Source organism: Lonchura striata, chromosome 4, assembly GCF_050655825.1.
Source record: "Lonchura striata isolate lonStrDom1 chromosome 4, ASM5065582v1, whole genome shotgun sequence".
Taxonomy (NCBI): domain Eukaryota; kingdom Metazoa; phylum Chordata; class Aves; order Passeriformes; family Estrildidae; genus Lonchura; species Lonchura striata.
This window is the reverse complement of record NC_140706.1, coordinates 28,359,064-28,383,193: the sequence shown is the minus strand read 5'-3', so window position 1 is coordinate 28,383,193 and position 24,130 is coordinate 28,359,064. Positions and strand designations below refer to the sequence as shown.

The 24,130-nt window shown below is 32.7% G+C and overlaps 1 protein-coding gene across 7 annotated transcripts in view; it reads left to right on the top strand.

Moving 5' to 3' along the window:
* Nucleotides 1–24,130, top strand: part of SGCZ (sarcoglycan zeta) — a 413,238-nt gene that overhangs the window by 347,199 nt on the left and 41,909 nt on the right. For all 7 annotated transcript variants that reach the window (XM_085577913.1, XM_085577912.1, XM_021534351.4 and 4 more), the window contains 2 exons: nucleotides 3,074–3,196; nucleotides 23,508–23,580. In XM_085577913.1, the coding sequence (XP_085434039.1) occupies nucleotides 3,074–3,196; nucleotides 23,508–23,580 (196 nt within the window). The remainder of the gene's footprint in view (nucleotides 1–3,073; nucleotides 3,197–23,507; nucleotides 23,581–24,130) is intronic.

Here is a 24,130-nt window from a genome sequence, read left to right as displayed (position 1 = left end):
TATGACTTAATTAGCAAGTCAAACTATCTACAAATTCAAAATAGTTTTTATTTTGAAATTTAATCTCTATTACTGTTAATCTGGATTACAGAACCATCATTTTCTTTATTTTTACAGAAAAATACAGCATGTACTGCCCAACATTTTCATTTAATGTATCTCCACTACAGTTAAAATGAACAATTTTAGGCTTTGTACTATTTTAAATGTAGCTGGTTTAAGGCTATTTTCAATTATACAACTGCTGTGTACCAAGCATGTGTTATAAACCATCATTACATACCATGTATACTTGAATATGATACATATATTTTTCATGTATATACTTTAAATGAAAGGAATTTCACAGAAACATAATAATTTTTTGAGAATTTTACATCTGATTTTACAACTAAATAGTTTTCTTGAACATAAGATGCAAAAAGTGTTTGTCATAAACACCTCATTAACCCGATTAATGCTGTTATGTAGCCAACTCCATGTCTAGTATGAAGTAGAACAGCAATATAGTAAGAAGTAGCAAAGCTAAACAGCTTTTCTGGTAGCCATGTGTTTGACAGAAATTACCTTTCCAAACAGAATTTAGAAGATAGATTTTCATACATGATTCTGTGGACTGAGGTATGCATTATTCAAGCAGGTATGATTTGCTGAAAATAGTGATGTCTCTACAAGCTTGAGATTAGAATTTTAAAATACTTCCTTTGTTCATGCATAATATTCTAAGACTTGATGTATTGTTTTTCTTAGTAGTACTATTAAAGATTCAGACATTTTATGAGACGTGTGTTTGTAGAGTGTTTTTGGAACACAGCAATTTGCTTTACAGCTAAGAAGATAATGCCCTAATACATTGCAAATGCAACTTCTTGCTCCTATTTCCACTGGGAAATGAAAATGAAACAGAATTCCATTTTGATAGCAATGAGTATTCTGTAGGCAGTTTAACTTTTCAAAACCAGTTTTATAACATTCACAACTGGTTCTATGTCAGAAAGACAGATGTAACTTGTATTATGTTTTTTAGTAATCTCTCAAGTGCCTTGAACACACTAACTACCATTTCAACAGTAAGTAAGTAATACAAGTAATACACTATACCTGAGTGAAACATTAAGTAAAATCCTATTTATTTTAGCATTAAAATTTATTTACTTCCTGTAAAGATATTTTGGACTAGCTGAATTCTAGGTGTTCTGTTATACAATGTGATTCTGAAGCAGCACAAATAACATCTAAAATATATACATTCCTTAGTCAAAGTTCCAGACCATTGTTATTTAAGAAATTTTTCAGGAAAACAAGTTTTTAAAAGCTGCTATTGAAACATGGGCTGTCACTTACAGTGATATATAATGACTAAGAATGTGGCAGGTCTTTTCTCTTCTTGATTTCTGACACATTTTTTGTTAATTTCTTTTCTTTCCAGACCTAACAACTTTGATGGGTGTAAATTAGTAACATCACAGTACTTATAATGACACTTAATTTTAGGTGGCTCAGCTATCATCAGCTCTTAAATAAAGATTAAACTATTTAGTATTAAGCTATTTGTAATTATCCTTTGGTTATCTGAAACATAAGTATGGTTGCAGGACAAGGGCATTTCCAAACATCTGCATTTGAAATCTGAAATCTGCCCCTGTTTTTATAAAGATTTTGTATTTTTTTCAAAACAAAGCCAACAACCTGATCAACACATTTTAAAAATAATAATTAAAAAGAAAAACTCCAGTGGGGGAGGGGAGTGGGAAAAAAATACTATTTTATACATTTACAGAATAAACATCTCTAAGTTAAACAAAATGCATCATCACAAGTATTTTGATAATCCTTTTTTATTTTTCTTTCTTTGTGAATCAAAAATAGATTTTTTTACAGTACAAACATAAGTTCATCTGAAAGTAAGAGGAATTTTTTTGATCACATAGCTGATTCTGCAAATTATGAGCTGCTAAGGCAATTCCTTGACCAAAATTCATTATCACCATTTTTATATTCCTTATTACATAGTTTGATATTATGTATTTGCATATTAAATAAAAAACTTACATATTATGGAGAAGGAGTTTTTTACAAGCTTTTAAACCAGATTATTAAACTGAAATAACATATATAAATTTATTTGTCTGTAATGCTCTCCACATAATTTTTATGTATATAAATTTATTCCAGGAATGCATTATAAATCTGATTAGGGATTATAGAGAAAATTTCAGATTATTATTCCCTGAAATAATGTATTGTGCCTTATATTTTGTTGTGCCTTATGCAGTTAGTTGCTTTTCAACACCAGTTTCAGAAATAATTTTACTTTCACATATTAATAAAATAAAATAAGACCTGTAAATTGAAAAGAATAGTAAATTTAAAAGTTTAAAAAAGTCTTAACCTAGAAAGTTTCTTCATTGCAGTTATATCAATCCATATATCTCTCTAATCCAGAATTATTTTAGGATTTTTGAGCTTTGAGACATTTGGGAATATTGTTTCATAAAATATGGCATAAATGTTGATATCTTAGTCCAAGATTTTTGTTGGTTTTGGTGGAGGGTTTTTTGTGGGGTTTTTTGTTTGTTTGTTTGTTTTGTTTTGTTTTGTTTTTTGGGGTTTTTGGGTTTTTTGGGTTTTTTTTTGTTATACCATTCTCTAAATTTGGAGTAGAACTGAATGAAAAATATCCTTTTCTACTGAGTTGATTTGTATGTCTTGATGGAATAGGGTCATGTGTTATAATTTTTTTGGCAAGAAACTGCAATTTAAACTGAAAAATCCCCATAAAGCTCTGTCTGAATTGGCATTTCAAGATCTCAGTGTTTAAGTACATTCTAAATTTTAAGTACAGTCGAATTTTAGTGTTGATTTCCATATAATGCTGAAATAGATGTTTTTCATAGTTATTTCTGTAAACTATTTTAACATTTTTTATAATGTGAATTATCTATCAGGCTTACAGAAAGCTAAATATTTTAGTAAAGCATCATGTATTCAATATATTTTGACTATTCAATGTATGCTGATGATTAGTTCTTACAAAATGTCTTAGATGTAATGATCACTTACTTGATTTCAGGAGCTGATGCTGTGGAAGCTCAGTGTAAGAGATTTGAAGTGAGAGCCAGTGACAGTGGAAAAATATTGTTTTCTGCAGATGAAGATGAGATTGTCATTGGAGCTGACAGACTGAAAGTAACAGGTATGGTAATAATAAAGAATCTAAATGCATGTAAACATATTTGTAATAACTTTAGTAGTAATTAAACTATCAATCTACAAAATTTTTGTCCACTGGAAAAGAAAATATCTTCTCATTATCAGTGATTGTTTGACCAACCAAAAAATACTGCATTATTTAAATATCAATTCCTCTAAAGATAGATTTAATTTAAATTCTACAGGATTAACTGTGGTACAAATCACATTTACCACTGTATTTTGGTTTTATATGTTTTATATGTTATATTTTATGTCTTTTTTTTTTCTGTATACAAAATATCAAGTCTACCTTCTATATGAAGTAAGATTTCATGAGGCTCATTTGAAAAACCTTGCCTTGACTTGGCTATATTAGTTGATAATGAAATAAAGGTTACTGTTATGGTTTTGCCACAGCCAGCAACCAAGCCTGGCACAACCACTCACTCACTCTTCCTCCAGTGTGGGTGGGGGAGAGAACTGGAAGGGTGAAAATAAAAAAAACCAAACAAATAATGGGTGGAGAGGTAAAGACAGTTCATTAGGTAAAGCAAAAGTCACACACACAAGCAAAGCAAAACAAGGAATTAATTCAGTGCTTTCCAGGAGCAGTGAGGTGTTCAGCAATCTTCAGGGAAACAGGGCCTCATCATCCATAATGTGGAAAAAAAGAATCATGTTGAATCCTACTAAGGCTCAAACTTGGTCATAATACTAAATGCTGATAAAATTAATCTTAAATGTACAATTGATACAGGAGATTTCAAAGTATCTGTCATAAGTAATAAAAAATAAAACAACTTGTAAGTTTTTTTAGCAATTATAAGTCTTTTAGCCATTTATAAATTACGCTAAGAATTATATTCCCCCCCACTGAGAAATACAATCATAAGTTTTTGATGTCATTATCATTATTTTTTAATCAAACATTTGGCACCAAAAGAATTAAATTTATCCAAAGATTGTGTGATACCTTTAAGTTCTCCAGCAAGCACATGAAAGGTGATGAGTCCCTGTGAGCAGCATCAATCAGACTGTATTACTCCACACGGCATGATATGACTGATGAAACCTGGCAGGAAATCATAATGTCAAACATCAACCAGATTTTTTTTCTTTAGTTTATTTTTCTCAAGATTGTGTTTTTATTATCATGGTGCCTTGGGGTGAATATAGAGAAGGAATTATGGAAGAAGAAATAAAACAAAAGCTGAATATAAAAAAGGGAAAATAAGATGTGCTTATTTGGAGATAAATCTCTCACATGTATTTATTTAAGGGTGGTACTACAATGGAATTATTTTCGTTTCTTCTGTAGCATTCAATAGTGTTTCTTTGAAAATACTTCACTGTGAATGTGTCCAGTAAATTATTTATTTTTGCAATTAATTTTCAAAGTGTGCATATGGACATTTGTAAGCTACCATGGCAATGTGGGATTTTTCGTATACTATTTTTCCTCCATTCAGAAGAGTTTTTTAATGCTCAACTTTTAAAAGCAAGCTATCATAAGTCAGTCTAAGAAATTCTTGATTAATAAAAACTTGAAAGATACGCTGGCAGCTTCTCACAGATTATTTTTTTGTAACATTTTTATTTGTAAATTTTTGTGTATGCAACGTATTCCAAGCAGAAAGGTATAGTAGAAACAGGGTAGGAATCCAGGTATCACTTTATTTCCTAGATAAGAAAAATATGGAACTAGAAATAGTACTTTCTGTTTAGAGATATTGCAGTTATTTATTTGTATAATGAGTCTCTCACTTTAAAATTAGGCAATTGACTGGCTTAGTTTAACTTCTTATCCTTCCTTACATCGCTAATTTTGCTTTTCCTTTTAACTGCATTATCTCTTTTCTGCTTTATTACTCAAGGAAAGAAGAAAAAACATTTAAATTTTGTGTTGTTAGAGAGAGCTGTGAGAACTGCAGCTGTCTATTGTCCTTTTGCACAGAGATGCCTCCTGTCACCAAGTTTAACATGTATCTTGGAGCTTTGGAGGGAGGAAAGAGAAAGGCTTGATGACGTGAACATATTGTTAAAGAACTGGGGAAACAAGTAGTAACAAGAAGCTCATTTTCTGATGGGCTCAGGGGCTCCTTTCTGCACATGATTAAACCTTTCTCCATTTTTTTATATTCACCCTGCTGTTCCAAGCATCTATAGCATCACAGGGTCTTATTCTGTCTCTCTGCACCTACAGAACAACAGTATCTGTTTGATTTTTACTTCTCTTTTTAAAATCTTAATTCAAAATTTTATTCCCTTTGCTTTTATTTCATTCTTCTTTTAACTGGATTATGATTCTGTAAGATACGCCTGTAGCAGAACTGCACTGATCAACCTTGTTCATGAGAGTGCAAGCACACATCATGAAGGAGCTTTACCCTGCCAGAACACTTTTGAGAAAGATTAAGAATCCCTTAGTCTAGATTTTCCTGAGACAATGCTGTGAAATAGTTATATAAACACCTTCAATGGATGGCTCTGTTAGTATGGTTTTTTAGTTTAGTTTAGTTTTGTTTTGTTTTGTTTTTTTTCTTAAAGCAAACTTGTAGTTAGCAGCTGTATATGAAGGAACCTGGAACTCACTTAGTTTTAGTGAAACTGCACCTAATTTTTTTTGACAATGTAAATGAGGATTTTTCTGTTTTGTCTTCCAAGGTGGCTTTTTTAGTTAAGGCTAAGTGCACACTATCAGAAATCCTCTTTTTTCCCCATTTAACTCATAATTTTCTATCCAAATTTTGCAAACATTTTTGCTTTTTGAAAAGAGTATTTCTCTCTATGATTTCAAAGAAGATGAAACAGTAATTTAACCCTCATGTTGTCTCCCACATGTTCTTTTGATTATATAATTCCTTCACTTTCCTATAATGTTCTTTATTTAAACATGATTATATCTCTGACCCTTCTTTTCAGACCCATAACAACTATAGTATAATTTCTTTCGTTCCAGGTTTGCATAGCTTCTATATGTTATACTTGCACGTGTGGCTTTTTATGTTTATTAATCGTGCTTTAAAAAGGCAAAGCAAAAATAGATTTGCAAATTAAATTAGATAGGTCATCAATCAGAAGCCATTGCTGTTCTGCAGTCAAATCCAATTTTGTTTTCTAGATGTAGCAAATCAGCTATATAATTTTTTCTAAATAACCCAGTCTAAATTGTTTGGAAAATATTAATTACCTTTAAGGAAATTCAATTAATCTTTTTTCCTACTATCTTAATTGCTGGATTATTTTCTTTCTTACTGCTGCATATCTGGGTGGTGTAGTCTGGTTTTTTAAGCCCAGGACTTTAAGTCCTTTCAGGATAGAACTGAATTTTTTTATTATTATAATTAACATGTCAACAGTAATACTTTTTCTCTAAAAAGAAATAAGGAGCTACTTTGAAATTTGTCAGTTATAGTTTTACCAAGATTTTAGTTCTGTAGAGTTCAACCACTTCATAATTTTTGGAAATGCAAATTTTTCAGATACATGAAGTTCCACATCTGTATTGTATGACCTGATCTAATTGGTTGAAGCTCACTTTTTTCCCATATTTCAAACATAGAAATCGTTCTCACTGGGGGAATTGCAGTTGTATAAAGGTTTGCATGTTGTTGCTAGCAGTACTAGGAGAAACAAAAGAGGCATAAAAAATTTGCAGGACACTATGACTTCCTAAGAACCTTCTTCCTTGTCAAATAGTACAATTGTGGAAAAATGGAAGTCAGAAAAAGAGCACAGACTGTGGTAACTTAGTCATATTAATAACAGGATGCATATAGGTAAAATATACTTCGACACCAGAACATTGTCAGGAAAAAGTATGTGAAGGGCTGCAAGTATCTTTTTCATTACACTGAAGTATATGCTTACAGTGGGTTCAGTCTGGCTTTTGATCAGTCATTGACTTCACTAGATGAAAGATGAGAGCCTTGATGTGTCAAGGAAGCTTCAGGAGGCTCCAGCATACCTATATTCTGATAATATTCTAATAATAACCAGAATTAATATGCAGAGGAGTGCATCAATACTTCAGTTTTGATTTTAAGACTATGCTGCAGGACTGGGAGTCTGCAGGTAATTGAAATACAGAAAGGTCTTCCAGGGTAGTTAAAAGGAAATGATAAAATAGAAATACGGCTTACGGCTATAAAAAGGAAATATGACAGAATTATGAGGAAATATATGTGAATTGAAAATTAGGTTGGAGAAGTAGAAATAAAATATTTATAATGAGTACTGAAATGTAGAAAAATAACTTATTATTTGATGTATGCGGTTATTACAGTAGACTTATATCTAGTGCATTGAGAGACTGAATAGGAATTTCAGTATGAATGGGAAAGAAGATCTTGGATTTGCCATGTTCAGTGGGTGGATTGTTGTTCAGGATAGATGGAGTTTGGAGAGTGAAGATGAAGGGAAGCATTTTAATAATTTTAAGGTGGCTTATGGAGCCAAATTTTCTGACCACAGTAAAACTACTGTATTTGATGTAGTGCTAAAATTTAATCCTTTAAGCAGATATGACAAATTCTTGGTATCCTGAACACTGAATGAACCTGAAATCTTTTGTCATCATCTGTCAGTAACAAAAATGCATCACATATATAGGATTTCTGTGTTTCCTGAGTAATGAGTACATTAATATGTACTCCAGTGATGAATAAGGTTTCTGATACGCTTATTTAGGTCTCAAGAAAGCACTTAATGTCTGTTCTTGCCTGTAAAGGAGCACTAACTGAAAGATATTATTGTCGTAGTCTAACCACTTGACAAAACAACCTGTCCGGGCATGACTCTGGAGGTACACCTACAGAGCTGTTTGCAATCACATTTATATATCTGACTCCAACTTGTCTATGAACTGAAAGTTTTATGGGCAGGCTACAAATGGTGATATTAAATAAATGAGTAAATAAATTTATTATCCAGGACATGGCTTAAATAAATTTATATCTTCTATTTAAGGGTAGAATGCATCCAGCCAGCTCAGATTCCAAGTAGTGTGTATCTACACCAGCCTGCAGGTGACTGTGTAGACTGTTGGAAGAATAAATTAACCTAAGAATAAAAACAGTTTATTAGCAAAAGAAAGATTTTGACTTTTGGCACTTAAAATTGTGCAGAAGGAAAAGAAGAATTGGTCTCAGAAACATATGTAAAGTGAAATAAGTCTTGGTAAAAGAAATTTTTCTTAAAAGAGAATAAACCAAAAAGCAGACAAATGTGCAAACAGTTCTGTTAGAGCAGGAAAATGTGTTCAATTCCTCTACAGCCTTTTGAGTGAAAAATACTCATCAAAAAAATACTCAAAATAGCCTGTTCTGTAGACTGAGAAATAGAAGAAACCACCATATAGTCAAGCAGAAGAAAGGAAAATAAAAGAAAAAAAATACCCAAACAACCAAATGACGCACCTTTGAAATAGAGGTAAAAGAAAATAGTCTCCTACCTAGAGAGTCAACTTTTCTATAATCCATACCTTCTGAATAACTTTCCTTAAGTAATCGACTTTTTTTTCCCTTTTTTCATTATAGCATCATTTACAATAGAAGACAGATATTAATCCTTTCCTCTCCTTCTGGGCTGTAATCTATTTAATTCTGTTAAATATGTTTTATTTTTTTTAAGCTGATTCTGTTCTTGTCTGAGCTGTTCCTTTACAGAATGTAGCCAGCAGGTTCTCAAGGTTAGTGGAGACCATTTTCCCTGTTCTGGTACAGAGCAGCATCAATCCAGAGGCTGTTTCAAACTTAAGTGAATCTGATTTTCAGGTTAAACCTTTAACAGCAAGATTACCACCAATATCCAGTGTTGGATATTTGTGGCCAATGGATGCATTAATGCTTTTAGAAAAAACTGCCAATTTCTGCATCTTGTTCCTATTCACATTCTCTACATTTCCTGCTGAAGGACTGTATAAAATCTACAGATGTAATTTAAAATAGTTCTAGTTTGAGGTATTTTAATTACAGACAACCAGGCAAAGCCACATGAACTAGGGAGCAGTCAAAGCTTAGTGGAAAATTGCCCCACTATTAGTAAGCTAACTTTAAATCAAACCAAAACAGCTTCTTTGGAAAACACACAGTAAACTTTCAGAAGGCTTTGATGCAGGCACGGGGTATTAATTGGGTTCAGATTTTGCAACAACTTTCTAACTGTTAAACCTGAGCTAAGTCTGACACTTACATGCCCTCAGGCTTTGTAGTTTTGAAAATGCACATTTAAATTGCAGCAGTCAGACTCATCTCTATTTTTAAGATATAACTACTCACAGGAGGGAAAGGTGAATCATAAAACAGCTCCAACATTCCTATTTTCCTTTTTTTTGCCTTGAATAACTTGATTGTGGTTTATTTATATATGGAAAAAAAATTGTTGTGTGAGATAAGGGTCAGGTTGCTGAACACTGTAGGATTTCAGTTCAATAAAAAAGAGAATTTGGTTCCAAATACTCACACTATAATGGTGACAGTACAGGCCAAAAAATTTTTGCTTTGTCCTGGAACAGTATTCTCATTGGGTGCTAGAAGATGAAATAATTTGGATTTCAATTTGTAAAGCTTTCAGAATAGGAGAAATACTGTTACATTTTCAGGAGATATTGTAGGCACCTTACTTTTCTCTAAGAATATACTGATGTACCTCTTACTGTAAGACATGTAATGCATGTCAGAACTGCACTTCATTTTCTCTGAATTATATTAGAAACCCCTACAAAGTGGCTTTTTATTTTTATTGAACCTTAAGCAAATTTTTATCCTGACTTGAAGCACAAGCTAATGTATTTAGTAACCACAAAGTGCATGGTGACATTATAGAAGCATTTGTCATTACATGCATCATGCTTTACAAATTTACATGAATTGACTCTAAATTTAGGTGGAAAGTAGCAGAAAGCCTCACATGAAGGTTAGAGGACTGTTTGAGTCTATGGCAGTCACACTTTTATACAAAGCCTTACTCTGAGGAAATGTTAGCTCACCACCAGCAACATCTTGGACCTCACTGTTTTGCCTAGATCAGTTTATAAAGCAGGTATGCAGGTAAAGCTGTGAAAAACATAGATTCCAATAATGTCTGCTCTGCAATACATTTCAAATCTTGTTCATAGCAGACTCCTATAAGCTAGGAATAATTTAGCACACAGAAAGCAACTCCAGAAAAAAATATTTAAACCAAAAAATATGGCCTGCGGCTTTCAGCCTACATTGTGAATTTAAATTCCTATCCTCATTGTGGCTAATGATGAGTTTAAATTTCACAGTGTCTGACAGCATTAAATTCAGCACACCAAGACACAAACATAATAAGCCATTATTCTGGCTGTAGAAAAATATCATCAATATATATAGGACTTTGTATTTGAATTGTGTATTACAATGTGGCATTGCTCAAGGCTCAGAAAGTACATGTGTATGTGTTATGAAGTTTAAGCAGTATAGATAGAAATGCTTAAAAATTCAGAATAGATAATGTAAATTCCAGAAGTAAGAGTGGTAAAAATCAACACATATTCTATGAAAGACGTGGAAATTATCTCACAAAAATAGAATGAAGAAAATACTTCAACATCCAGGCAGAAATGGATGCATCTGAAAGTTAAATAATTGCTCTGAGATTCAGAATAAATTATTATTTGTATTTCATGGGTATTGAAGAAAGAGCAAACAACCTATGTGGTAATGTTGACTACCAAACAAAAAAAAAATGAAACAGATTAGGCTTTTGATAAAGAAAAGGAATCATCTAATGCATAGGGTCTAGTGACAACATTTTGGATTATTTGGGGGCCTCTTGTTTCTTTTAAATTCAAAAGACTTTTAACTACAATGCAAAACTGTAGTTTTTTAGGGGAAAAAAAAGAAAATATCAGGATTGTACAAAAGACATACAGATTTTAAGGCTGAAACAGTGTTGAAAAAGTAATGTAAGTGTTGATGTGGGGAAGAACTGAGAATGTGAAGGTGAAAGAAATCTTGAAATTATTTCAAATGAAAACATCCCCTGCTCCAAAGTTATAGGGAAAGTCAAAAGCAAAAGAAAATCAAATTGACTTTTAGGGGTCAATTTTCAAACCTCAAAGAAATCTTAAGTAATACTTAAAGGCACTGCCAGAAAAAGAGTTAGAAAGCATTTTGATCAAAGGTCAAGAGTATAATGTGAAAGAAGAAAGTCAAATATGAAGCTAGAATGTGTAAACAGGAATAGGCCCTGTAGGTCTTCTCAGCCATTCCACACTGTCAAGGTCCTCTTCAAAGAGTTTAGTCCTGTTGGGTGTACCATTGTTCAGTAAACAACTGGATAGAACCTACATCCATGGCACGGATTAGTTGTCCAGAAGAATTATTTCTGAGGAAGAGAGAATTTGGTGCTGAGTAGCTTGAAGAAAAAAATCTCAAAGAGAATTTAATATCACTCTTGAGGCCCTGAGAAAGAGCCTGTTGAAAAAACAAGGGATGCTATCTATCATTTAAAACCCCAAATCCAAAAATAACACCCAAACAAATAAAAAAAACCCACCCAAACCAATGAAAAACCTTCAAAAACCCCAAAAAACACCTCACCATCAACTAATCAACAAAAAAGTCGCAATTTTTTAAAATGAAAGAATAGAGGAACAGGGAAAGAGTTTGGTTATAGAGAATGTAGAATTTCCTTCATTTTTTACTTCAGAGCTATTTATATCATCTGTTGAAGATGAACTGGTTGGTCTTGATTTGGTTTTGAATTTAATGATTACAGAGAGGAAAAAGCAGAGTTCAGATATTTCTTGTTTATGTCTAGTCACAAGTCATCTAATATAAATTCAATAAATTTTTTTCTTTCTAATCTTAGTTCTTACTAACATATTAGCTACAGTCATCTTCATTGTAGTTTTATTTATATCTTTTAGAGTTTTTCTAAGCTGTAACACATTGGTTAGAATGAAATGTGGTTAGTGTGAACAAAAAACTAGGGACCAGTACTTGCATTTACACATAGGTTAATTGCTTTTGGGATGTATTGTCATCTTCACTTTTGACTAAAGTTTGGTACAGTGAGGGGAAGATGAGAAAGCTGCATAAATAAACACACTTTATTACAAGAAAGGATAGAATGAATGAGCTTAGCAAGGTAAAGCAATCAGAGGAAGGGTCCTGTCTTTATAGAAGCTCATCATATTGGAGGTGGTAGCCCACACTAAACATACATGCCCATGCTTCCTGATGTTATATGTTACATTCATCATTAAACTGAACTGAATCTGAATAGCATAAATTTTACTGGTTTAGGATCTGAAGAACACTTGTACTGATCCTGACAACACTAATATCAGTAATGGGTATAGTGGGATATGATTTTCTACCTCTTCCTACTTGAAAGCATTTGAGTTCAGTTTTATGATAACTGTTCTTTAACGTATATCTTGGTTTTTCATTGAAGCTATCAGATTTGTAAAACATTTGAACCTTATTTTGTAAGTATGCTGGAAAAACACTGCTAGAGAGTAGATCAGACCACACTTATATACAGACACACATGCACAATCATGTACAAATACCTTCCAGTCCTTACAGGCAGCATTATTACTTTACAAATGCCAAAATGTCATTTAGCTCAAGTAGAGAACTTTCCCTTAAGTATCATCATTCTAAACCATTTGATTCATAAAGTTGATAGAAATGACAACAAGTACTATTGGTTACACTACTTACAATGTAATAGGGTATTTTCCTTCCTTTATCTACATCACTGTCTGCAAAGTGTGTTGTGTTAATCAGAGTTCTAGATAACAGCAGCATGGAAAAACTTAAAAGTACTTGGATATCGTGCTAGGACCCTAGATGCTCCCAGGTTCAACAAAGCAGAATACTGGAAGTAGCCAAATTCTACATTAACTTGAAATATTCCTGTCTCAATTTGTGGTTGAAAGCATGAGGTGTGATTGGTAGTTGCATCTGACAGTCTTTTTTCTTCAAACATCAAAGGGAGATAGGTTTTTTTTAAGTATTTATTTTTGCATCAAGCAAGCCAATTGTATTATTTTTGGTATTTTTATCCTAGCAGCATTACCAAATGATGGACTACTTTTTAAATCTGTTTTTATACTCTCAGTGTAGAGCAGAGAAAATAGAAAAAGCATATTGTGCAGAAAGAGTGTCTATCAACAAGTTTGTTTCATGTTTTAGCTGTCAGAACTGTTTTCAGGCTTTTTTGCAGTTGCAATTTTTTTACTTGGCACTGTCATTCTTGGCCTTTCCTCCCAGATTTATATTTAGATTTACAAAGAAAGGAAAAGGCAATTAGAATTTCTGAATTTGAAGTTTTAATGAAATCACTTTCTTTTTTTTTTTTCCTTGACAGCAAATCTAACAGTAATTCAGAACAGTTTCATTTAGACAAAAAAATAATGCAAAAAATTGCATAGATACTAAAAGTAATTTTAATGTAAAACAAAAAAAGGAGCAGAGGGAGTATCCTGCTGAAAAAAAAAAACCAACTAGAATATATTACTTATAGTGTTGTCTAGAGGACAGAGGGAGCCTAAAGGAAAAGGAAGATTAAAACTAAAAGAAGTATGTTCCTTTGTAAGGTGTAAGAATAAAAGAATAGAGGTTTTCCCAGTCACATTCTCTTCAGTGTAAGCTGAAAGGCTGGAGTGGTAAGCATGACAGTTTATTAAGTGGATAATATAGAGAAGAAATACCTCTTACAGTGGATCTGAAGAAAACACAAAATAAAAAATATTATCTTATAGTCTCTTAACCTGTCTCTTAAACTAGTAAGTGCTTTTGTTGATAGCTGGACAAAGGAAATCTATTTTTCTGTGATTTTAACTTAAAAATGATAAAGCAAAATAACTAATTTCATTATGACTGTCAAATTGTATGACATTCTGTTCCCTTGGCATGGCTGTCCTGGTGCCCAGGATTCAGTTTTCTATTCTGAAAATGCCTGAACATAATGTACTTTAAGAGGATGTGAATAACAGGTTTCTCTGGCAGCTGACCACACTGAATTTTGATGCAGCAGTAAACCCTGCTTTGCTAGTTTTAGCTGGACTTGCATTGGTATGTAGCAAGGCAATGGGAAGCGCTTAAATCTTAAAAGTCTGAATTTATGATAGGTATGTGAAAGGTGAATTTATGATAGTGGTACTGCAGCAGTGATGAGAGTGTGATTTTTGAGTCTCTCCTGACTCACAAACTGTAAAAGAGCAAAGACAAGATGAAGGTTTTGCCACAAGACTCACAGCAGAGCTGGACTATTGCAAGATTTGCCAAGTAATTTGAATTGTGGTCATAGTCTGAGTCCTGGATACTGTTCCTTGGTGATGTAGAAGGAACTATTGAGACTGGCACTGATAAATTACGCTGTGACCAGCTCAGTCACATCTTGAAAATGGAGTGGTAGATCTAGCGGTAAATTACTGCCATAAACCCTCTTCCTACTGCATCTGCAAGGTATGTGGCACGTCTCCTGTGGTTCTTGCCTGAAAAAAACATCTGAGTCTTTGGCAAAAGATGCATATTTCAGCCAACTTTCCCATATTACACTATGCTTTAGTATCATCCTTTCCTGTAGAAAAGGCTGTCTTTCCTGTGGTTAGTACACAGAACAAATAGGCACACATTTGCTAACACAACCATTGGTGGTTTGCAGTCACTGCACTTAATTGGTTTGAAATACACCTACTTCCATTTTGTTGCTAAATTAAAAGCATAGCTTCATGGCTATGCAGACTTGAAGGTGAGAATATTAAGTGACAAAATAACTGTTCCACATCCACACTTCTACTCACAGCTGCAGAATTTCCATTTAAAGCTACAATAAAGACTTAGCTAATTTCTGGTTTAAATGTATTCATCTATGTAATTTACTTTTAAAGAAAACCAGAACATTAATAAAGAGCAGGAATAGGAACTCATAATAGGTAATTATCACTAGAGCTAATATCAAATAGAAACCTTTTAACAACCTTGTAAGGAATTAATATTATAGCTCCATTTTATTTCTAGTATCTGAAAAATAAAAAATATTTTCAATAATTTGAGTTACTAGTATTTTTGTTGCATTTTGGTCTAATAGGCACCAAAATGTATTATATCCACATATCCCTGTTTTGGCATTGTGGAAATACATGTGAGGATTTGTCACAGATTTTAATTTTGCATGTATTCAGAAGTATTTGGAAGCATTTGAAAACTTTTTAAATGCATATTATGTACTTGCATATGATGAACTTCTACAGGGTGCACAAATGCACTTATCTAAATATCTGATTATAATTCATCAATGGCATGCTAAGTTCAATATAGTAAAAATCCTATAATGCAGCTATTTAAAAAATCTGGATTATTGTCTTGCTGCTTTGTGGCCTCCTTCACATAAATAAAACAATTACTAAAATGTATGAATGCAGCAGTAATTCTCACATACTCATAGCAATTCATCAGTATGTTACAATAATGGCAAAGAGAACAGAAATAAATGCACATTTTGATATGGCACAGAGAGCTTTCCCTTAAAAGGTAAATATGGTACCCTATGATGCAGTTAAAATGCTAAGGGTAAGAAACTTGAATGACTTCTGATATTGTTAAAGTGAGATTTCCAAACAAGATTTTCCCAATTTAGATAAAATTCAGATTATCAATTGCTGATCAGGTGTTGAAGGCAAATGCTTTAAGGTGTTTGGGTTGTCTGCATTGTTGCTCTAGTCTCAGTCCATTATCATTAGTAACTAACCTCTAGAGATGCCAATTTCTCCATTTTGGCTACAGATAAAATATAAGTAATCTATGTTCCTAATTTAGACACTTAAGTGGCTAGACTTAATGGACAAATTCCTGATAAATTCCTCTGAGCTTTTAACTTTCCAAAATCAAACTATTTCTTTATGGAATGTCATCACTGAAGAGAAAATACCCTTTACTTTTATCAAAAGCTAATCATAAATTATTTTATTTTAGAGCTTTTTGAAGCAGATGCATCCTTGCCTGTATCAAAAATAATGTGGCCAGCAGGACTGCAGCAGTGATGATCCTCTGTACTCAGCACTAGTGAAGGCCACGCCTCAAGACCTTGTGTCCAGTTCAGGGCCCTAACTCCAAAAAGACATTGAGGTGCCAGAGCATGTCCAGAGAAGGGCAATGGAGCTGGTGCAAAATCTAGAGTGAGGACTATGAGGAGCAGCTCAGAGATCTGGGATTGTTTAGCCTGGAAAAAAGAGGCTTGGGAAAGACCTTATCACTCTGCAACTTTCTGAAAGTGGATGGGTGGGTCTCTTCTCGCCAGTGACTAGTGAGATGACAAGAGGAAATGCTCTCAAGTTACACCAGGGGAGGTTGAGGTTGGACATCAGGAAGAATTTGTGCACTGAAAGGGTGGTCAAGTATTCCATTGGGCTGCCCAGGGAAAATCTAGAGTCACCATCCCTGAAAGTGTTCAAGAAATGACTGGACATGACAATTAATGCTGTGGTTATTTATCAAAGTGGTGATCAGTTAAGGGCGAGGCTTGATTCTCTTCAACTAGAGTTCTTTTCCAACCTTAATGATTATATGATTCTATTAAATTGGATAGACATTCCTGGATAGGTTTTGTGGGTGGGCAGATGTATTTTCCAGAAAGCTTCAAAATGGGAAATTATTGCTATTTGTTCTTGAAACTGTGGGAGACACAATATTCTCATTCTTCGGTTTTGTGCTTGGGATATCCAAGTTTATGTACCATACCTTTACATTCCAGGTGAGTGTTCTGGTTATGAAGCTATTGACTGTTGTTTGATAGTCTTCCTATTCATTGATTCATTCCTTTTTCATCAGGGAAACAACAATTCTGCTTTGAAACTAATTAACTATTCATTAGAGCATAAGCCTGAGTGTTCCAAAATCTAGGGTTATCTACTACAACAAGGTGAAAATGTGATCTTTTTTACTTATTAAATATGAAAATAATCCCATTAAAATTCCATCTTTTAAATGTAGACAGGGACCCTTTTTGTGTCTGATGAACTATCATGAGCCCAAAATCATTTACACAATTTTAAGAAAACTGCAAGTTCTGATTATGATTTATATGAGATGAATTTTGAGGGGGGATTAGAAATTATTTACTGTGAAATCTCAATATAATCTTTAAATCAATTCTTATATATAAATTCATATCTAGCTGTTGTAAAGTTTCAAGGAGATTGGAACAATTCAAGCAGAAAATTATTGTATTTCATAATTTTCACTGTCATGTGTATATCTGTCTGCCCTACCTAATAGGGGAAAAAAGTAAAAATATTAGAGAAATTATGATGTTTTTAAAAGCTCTTTTCTCTAAACCCCTTATATATATATTTCAATTTCATTCATGTTTTGAGGAACTATTCAGATTTAATGTGACTTTTCAGCAGTTTCATTTACATTTACTGGCTTTTTCATCTCAGAGGGCGCATTTAGGATAGTCATTTCCAATTATTAATTGAATTATGTTACTGCTATTCTCTGTCCAGAATTTTGTTCAAATAGGTTTACTTTTTCAGAAAAGTAACTCAAGTGGTGGCCAAACATAGATTTTGATTCAAACAATTCTATGGATAAGAAACTGAACAGATGGCACAATCCACTTTCATTCACATTGTAAAACAAGAGGTGTCTCGACTGCTCAACATTAGGAATCTATATTTCAAATGTTTGTACTTAATAAATTAAGATACTGCTTAAAAAGATAAATCTTGACTGTTGCAATTTTGCAAGTATTTCCTGGAGTTATGATATGCTTTGATCAAAATTTAACTCGCCGAAGATGCTGAATTTTAATTTATGGGGGAACTTGTTCTTCTGATTTTGAAACACGTAGTAAGAAGTTTTGCTTTAGTAAGGATGCTATACTGAAAATATGCATCACAAATTAGTCATGTTCAAGTGCTTTGAGTAACAAATCTCAATCACTCCATTTTGAATTTACTTTTTAATAATAGCTTAACTCTGAAGATTTCAATGCACATGCTTTAGTTTATAAGTAAACAACTGCATCTAGTCAGGCTGTACTGCAACATCCTACCTATATATACCTCATGTATGGCCACATCTGAAACCCTCATTATTTAACATTAGTTAGTTTTGCTGCTGAGGGACCCTGCAAGATTGAAATGCCAGCAAGCACGTCAATCATGTTTTCAGAAAATAACTCGCTTACTTTTATTTTAGTCAGGTACATATCCATAGCAAAAATCCAGTTGAATCTTACTTTTCAATAAAAGTACCTGGCTAAATTAAACTTCAAGTAACTTAAAAAATTGGAAGTCTTTAAGAAATGCACAACCAGCATGAAGGCCAGAAGCTGCATTTCTACTCATCCCAAAATAAATTATAATAACTGGGCTTTTACAAAAGAAGGAACAAACATTTTATGTCACCTTCTAATGATCATTGCTTTGCATAGTTGAATATTTCTGGGTTTTATTCCAGTCTGGCAATGATTAGCTCTTCCAAGGTCTTATTGTTGAACAATAGCTTTCAAAGTTCATAAAAAACATTTTTAATTTTATCTATATACACGGTAAAAGAATTAAGAAATTTTTTTCCAATTAAATTTTTAAAACATATAAGTTCTAACTTAAAACACATAGTCTGTGTTTTTAAGGTCTCTTCAATGGTAAAAAAATCTTGATTATCTATCCCTCTTTGTAAAGTCTGTCAATGCTTTAACTTAAGTAATTAATATGCAACAAATAAAAATGCAAGCTTTAAAACTAACAAATGTTCTACAAACCATTCTTTGAAGTCTGTAACCCAGTGGACAAATTGGCATCCCAATCTAGTACTTGCATAATTTCACTAACAGTTATTTGATGTTTCTGAAAAACCTAGTGAAAAATCAGGGTGGTAAAACTGAGCTGTGTCTGTGATACTGCAATGGCATGTAGTTTGTACAGATCAAAATGATTCACAATTCCATTGTTAGGTGATTTGCTTCCATGAATGATGTGATGGAGTGGGATAATGGTAATATGTGGGTCATTTTTCACAGCAAAATACTTCATTAGTTTTTAGTTCTTGCCCTATCAACTCTTCAACCAGTATTCTTTTCACAGAACAAAACAAAAAACAACAAACCAAATAGAAGTTCCAACAAGCTTCTCCAAAAAACCAACCCAAAACTAAAAAAAACCACAGTTCGGTCTGTTCATCCTAGTTACATATGAAGCCACTTTGAAAACTACCATTTTGTTATATAAGCTAACTACTCAGAAAGTATGAAAGGATTATTTGCTAATTGAACAAATGAAGAAAACTACCTTACCATGCGCATGCATAAGTAAGTATACCAGAATCAAATGCCAAAGTCACACTTCCATTTTATTAATGGCACTTGTCAGTTCCCAAAGGCTGAATTTCAAAAACCAGTAAGGTGAGCAGAAATTAGTAGTCTGTACTGGTCTTTCTGAATTCTGAATGTTCTGTTTCAGCAGGAACATGTGACTGTTTTTTGCCTGTAGCAAAAGAGTAATTTTAATTTGCTTTGTGTCAAAGAACTTTCTTAAGGGTCTGGAATTTATGAATCAGCTATACATAAAAAGGTTTCTCTAAATACAGAACGGAACTTTTGGCCTTTTACCTGGCTTGTGTTGTTTACTGCGTTTTCTCCAGCAACCTCTATAACAACTGGTATTCTTTGATCAGTAATTAGGCTCCACAGATGCTTCTTTCTTAGCGAAGTCTTTACTTAACTCATTCTCTTCAACTGGAAGCTGAAGGTGTAATTTTGTTCAGTTACACTTACAATTTTTATTTTAGATCCTTTGCACCTACTCCGTGGCCTTGTGATTTTATTTCCTCTAAAAGGATCACTTTTTATAGTTATCCATTCTAACTCATGTTCCTTTGAATTCAGTTCCCCAACTACTCCCTTTTGAGCTGTACTTGAAAATGCCTTAAGGTTCAAACCCTTTCTTTTTGCACCTTTTATGTATTTATTCATCTCTCACTATCTCAAAGCAGGTCTTATCTATGATTCTGTAAGTCTAGGAATACAGTTATTAGAATGTCCTCTTGTTTCTCTAAAAATAATTATCATAACATTGTAACTTATCAAATACCTAAAGTATATTTCTTTCAATTAGAAAATAATGCTATGGACTTGGAATTTGGTTTTACAGTTCTATTTATTTAATTATATTATTAGACAGTATGTTTATAGTAGCATTTCTTAAGAATACTGAACCACATGGTTCAACTTCCCATCAAATTACTACATATTTGCATATAGTTAATTGGAAAAAAGGATAATATAGGTTTTCTTCTGTATTTTTAGTAATGCTGATAGTCTTTTTTCTTGACCCTGCTGCTTAACTGCAGGAAACATGTGAATAAATTCTGGTTGGCTGATCTTTTTCACCTTTCTTACTAAAACCAAGGTAATTGAAAGTGTCTGCTTTTATTCCACTATGTAATAAAGGGAATTGGAAATATTCTTGAACTATTAAAATTATTTTGTTTAAGAATAAAGCATTTACTACAGGAACTGTTATACTTCTGTTTTTGATGTTGTATGAGAAGGAAAAAAACCATTAAGACTGCATTTTCAAATAGCAAAAGGAGCATAGTTGATTTGGTTTTAGTTTTAATTATATTTTATTTAATGATATCAATTTATCTTTAATTCTACCTGCCTGGATTTACAGTCTGCTTGAAAAACTTGGTCTTTCTTTCAAATTTCTATTTTCTCAGGGAAGAAATGCCTTTTCTTCTTTTAAAATAATGATGCTGAAAATGAGGAGATACTAAAGCTGCGTTATAACCAGCTGTCATTTAACTTTTATTATCAGTCTTTGCCTGATATTACCTTTGGCACTACTGATTGATCTAATGTCAGAGTCATACTAGAGAGAATTTTGTGCATCTTTGCATTGATAATGTTCTTTCAAACATCACAGACTTGGTCTTCTCATAAGTAAAGACTGGCAACTCTGCATTCTGCTCACTTGCTTACAGCTTCATATCCCATTGCCACCTTCAAAAATATAAAGGGCCCTTGGAGTTAAAAGCATTTCATTTGACTGATAAAAATGATGAATGGGATCTGGAAATGCAATCTGATTTTGGCTATTTAGCTCCTAGAGAGGTTTGTTGTGGATGGGGATGAGCTTTATTTTGAATGGCAGAAGGCCTGGCTATGCAGACATGCTCTTCTGGTCTTTTAAAGGAAAGAGAACCTCAAATCATTGCCAGATTTAAAAAACAGATTCTGCATTACACATTTCAAAATAAATCTAGGAAAAAAGATATGTTGGGTTTTTATCTCCTGTGGTTTCCATAACATTCAGCAAAGCTTGGTTATAGAAAGTGGATTCTGTTGAGGTTTTTTTGTCAGGTCTTCAAAGCAGCAGTTGTAATAAAGTTGTTTTCAGTGTTCTTTGACAGAACATTTGTAAAGGTTATCAATTTCTGGAGATAAAAGACTAGGATTTTAATTCATTACTCTCCCCTTCCCATCTTTAATATTCCATATTAATAGACCACTTCACAATGAAAGTTTTGGGGGGTGTGTTGTATTTTTCTTTTGGTTGATTGGTTGGTTTTGGTTTTGTTTTCTTTTAATGAAGGTGAAGTTTAAAAAATTATTACCAGATTTAAGTTTGCTTATCTTGGGCTTTTTTTGCTTCTTGCTCTGGCTATTTTCCCTTTAAAATTAAAAAGTAATGTTACCAGTTTGACATTTATTACCTCATTCTTCTTTCAAATCCAAATATCATTGGTTAACTGTAAAAGTGTCTAATAGCTGTCTTTTTTGACATCCAGAGTTTCAGAAAAAGTTTACAAAATATTTTAAAAATTGAAAATACTTTATTGTATTTAAAATACTGTAGCAATTAGAGTGGTGGCTATGTTCTGTTGAGCACTTCTTGCAGACCTACTATGACACATTGTATGTATATTTTTAGGTCTAGTCAGAATTCAAAAGAACAAAAGAAACCTTCTGTTGTTGAAATATAATAATTCATTCAAGAATATTTAGTAATGATCCATAGTTATCCCAGACAGTTTCTGTGATTTTATTTTGATAGACGATAAATCACTCATTTTACACATTTTTATTGAGTTCTTTCACCTTTGCTGGAGGTTCTCTGTTGGAAAGACTTTCACTCCCTGGTTCTAGGCTATTTGCTTGTACAATGCCCAGTAAACCATCTTCAGACAAGGAAAAGTAAAACTTAAGTAAGTGGATGACAGAAACAATGACATTGGATAAACCAGTAAACAAAGATAAGCAAGATGATTGTCTGTAAGTGAAAAAAAGGAAACAAACTTCAAATGCCTAAGAACATACAGTGTCTATTTCTATCTATTAAATGTAAAGTGAGTGTTCAGTTTATGTGTTCAGTCCTTAGAGGGGAGAGATAATAGAAATGCTGATTTTATAGTGTTGTTCCCTACATACAAATTCCTTGAGTTTTCTATTACTTTAACAAAGAACAAAGATCTTTTTTTTTTTTGTCATTTATTTCCCCCCATCATTTTCTTTCAAGAAATGCATTTAAAATTGATTAAAGAATTATCATTTTTTTAAATAACTTCAGTGAATGTTTACAAGAGTTTTATTTTTTTTTAATTGAAGAGAAGTTTCTCAATGAAAAACCTTGGTTGTCCAATGAAAACTGTGGTATTATCATATTCAACTTGGACCTAGTAACGTAAATCAAAATTCAATAGAGAAGCAATTCAGATTTGAAAAATTGTTACCCATTTTCTTTGTCTGGATTTTAAATTCCCAGTAGGAGATACCTTAGGGTCCACTTCTAACACAACCCAAAGCACATTCCATGAGAATAAAATTTTTCAATGAGAAAGATCTGATGGAAACTCTGAAACTGTCAGAAATCAAGATTAAGCCAGCAACTTCAGGCAAGAGACAGTTATCTCAAAACTTCTAATAGCTTGGCATCTCAATTTAAGTAATCAAAATAACCATAATGTAAAGTGCAGCAGATATTTCTCTACTGTGCTTTTGACACACAAACTTATAACATTTCCATTCTCTGTAAAATAACTGTTCTCCAAAATATGGAGATAAGCATTCATCTGAACCATTTTAAAAAATTTGGATCTGTAAATGTTTCAGATTTTTATGTGAAAAAGCAGAAATCCAGAGCTTCACAGAATGTGATTTCGATATAGAAATTAAAATGTAAAAATGAAGAAACATTTATAGTTATTAATAAAGGATTTAATCTGACTTTTTTTTCCTAATAGTGTCAATTTGTGGTCATATATTTCAATGTGTTTTTATTTTCCGAAGTAATTGTACTGTATTTTATTTATGTATTTTAGGCACGGAAGGGGCAGTGTTTGGGCACTCTGTGGAGACACCCCATATCAGAGCAGAACCTTCCCAAGACCTCAAGTAGGTGTTGTTCAAGAAGTTGTTTTAAAATCAAGTATTCTCCAAAAAAATTAAGTCTGGATTAAAAGAACGATATCTGTATAATAATATATATACACTGCCTATTTAATGAGTCATAGATCCAAAACCACTTATAGACTCCAATTTGTTGTAACTAACTGTCAAAAAACTCCCACCAACTCCTATCACATGAGATGTAAAATACAGTGTTTTTTATATATGATCTGCCTCCTATAATGGAGCTCTTGAGAAATATATTTTCCATAGAGACTGGAATATTCAGATGTTTTTAAGGTCCAATATGTGTGGTATTGTTCAATAGCATCAGACCAGTTTGATTTTTATGAGTTTTTACAGAATATATAGGTCAAGTTAAAGTAAGCTGTCACAGATTTTTTTCCATTTAGCAGTGAGGCTTTTTAATCCTAAATTTTTGTTGCTTATTGCTTTCAAATCCACTGTTACTTCATTTTTAGTCACTGTTAGTTCATTTGTCCAAGAAGGACTTAATAAGCATTTGGCATTCAACTTTCTGCCCTCTCATTAATAA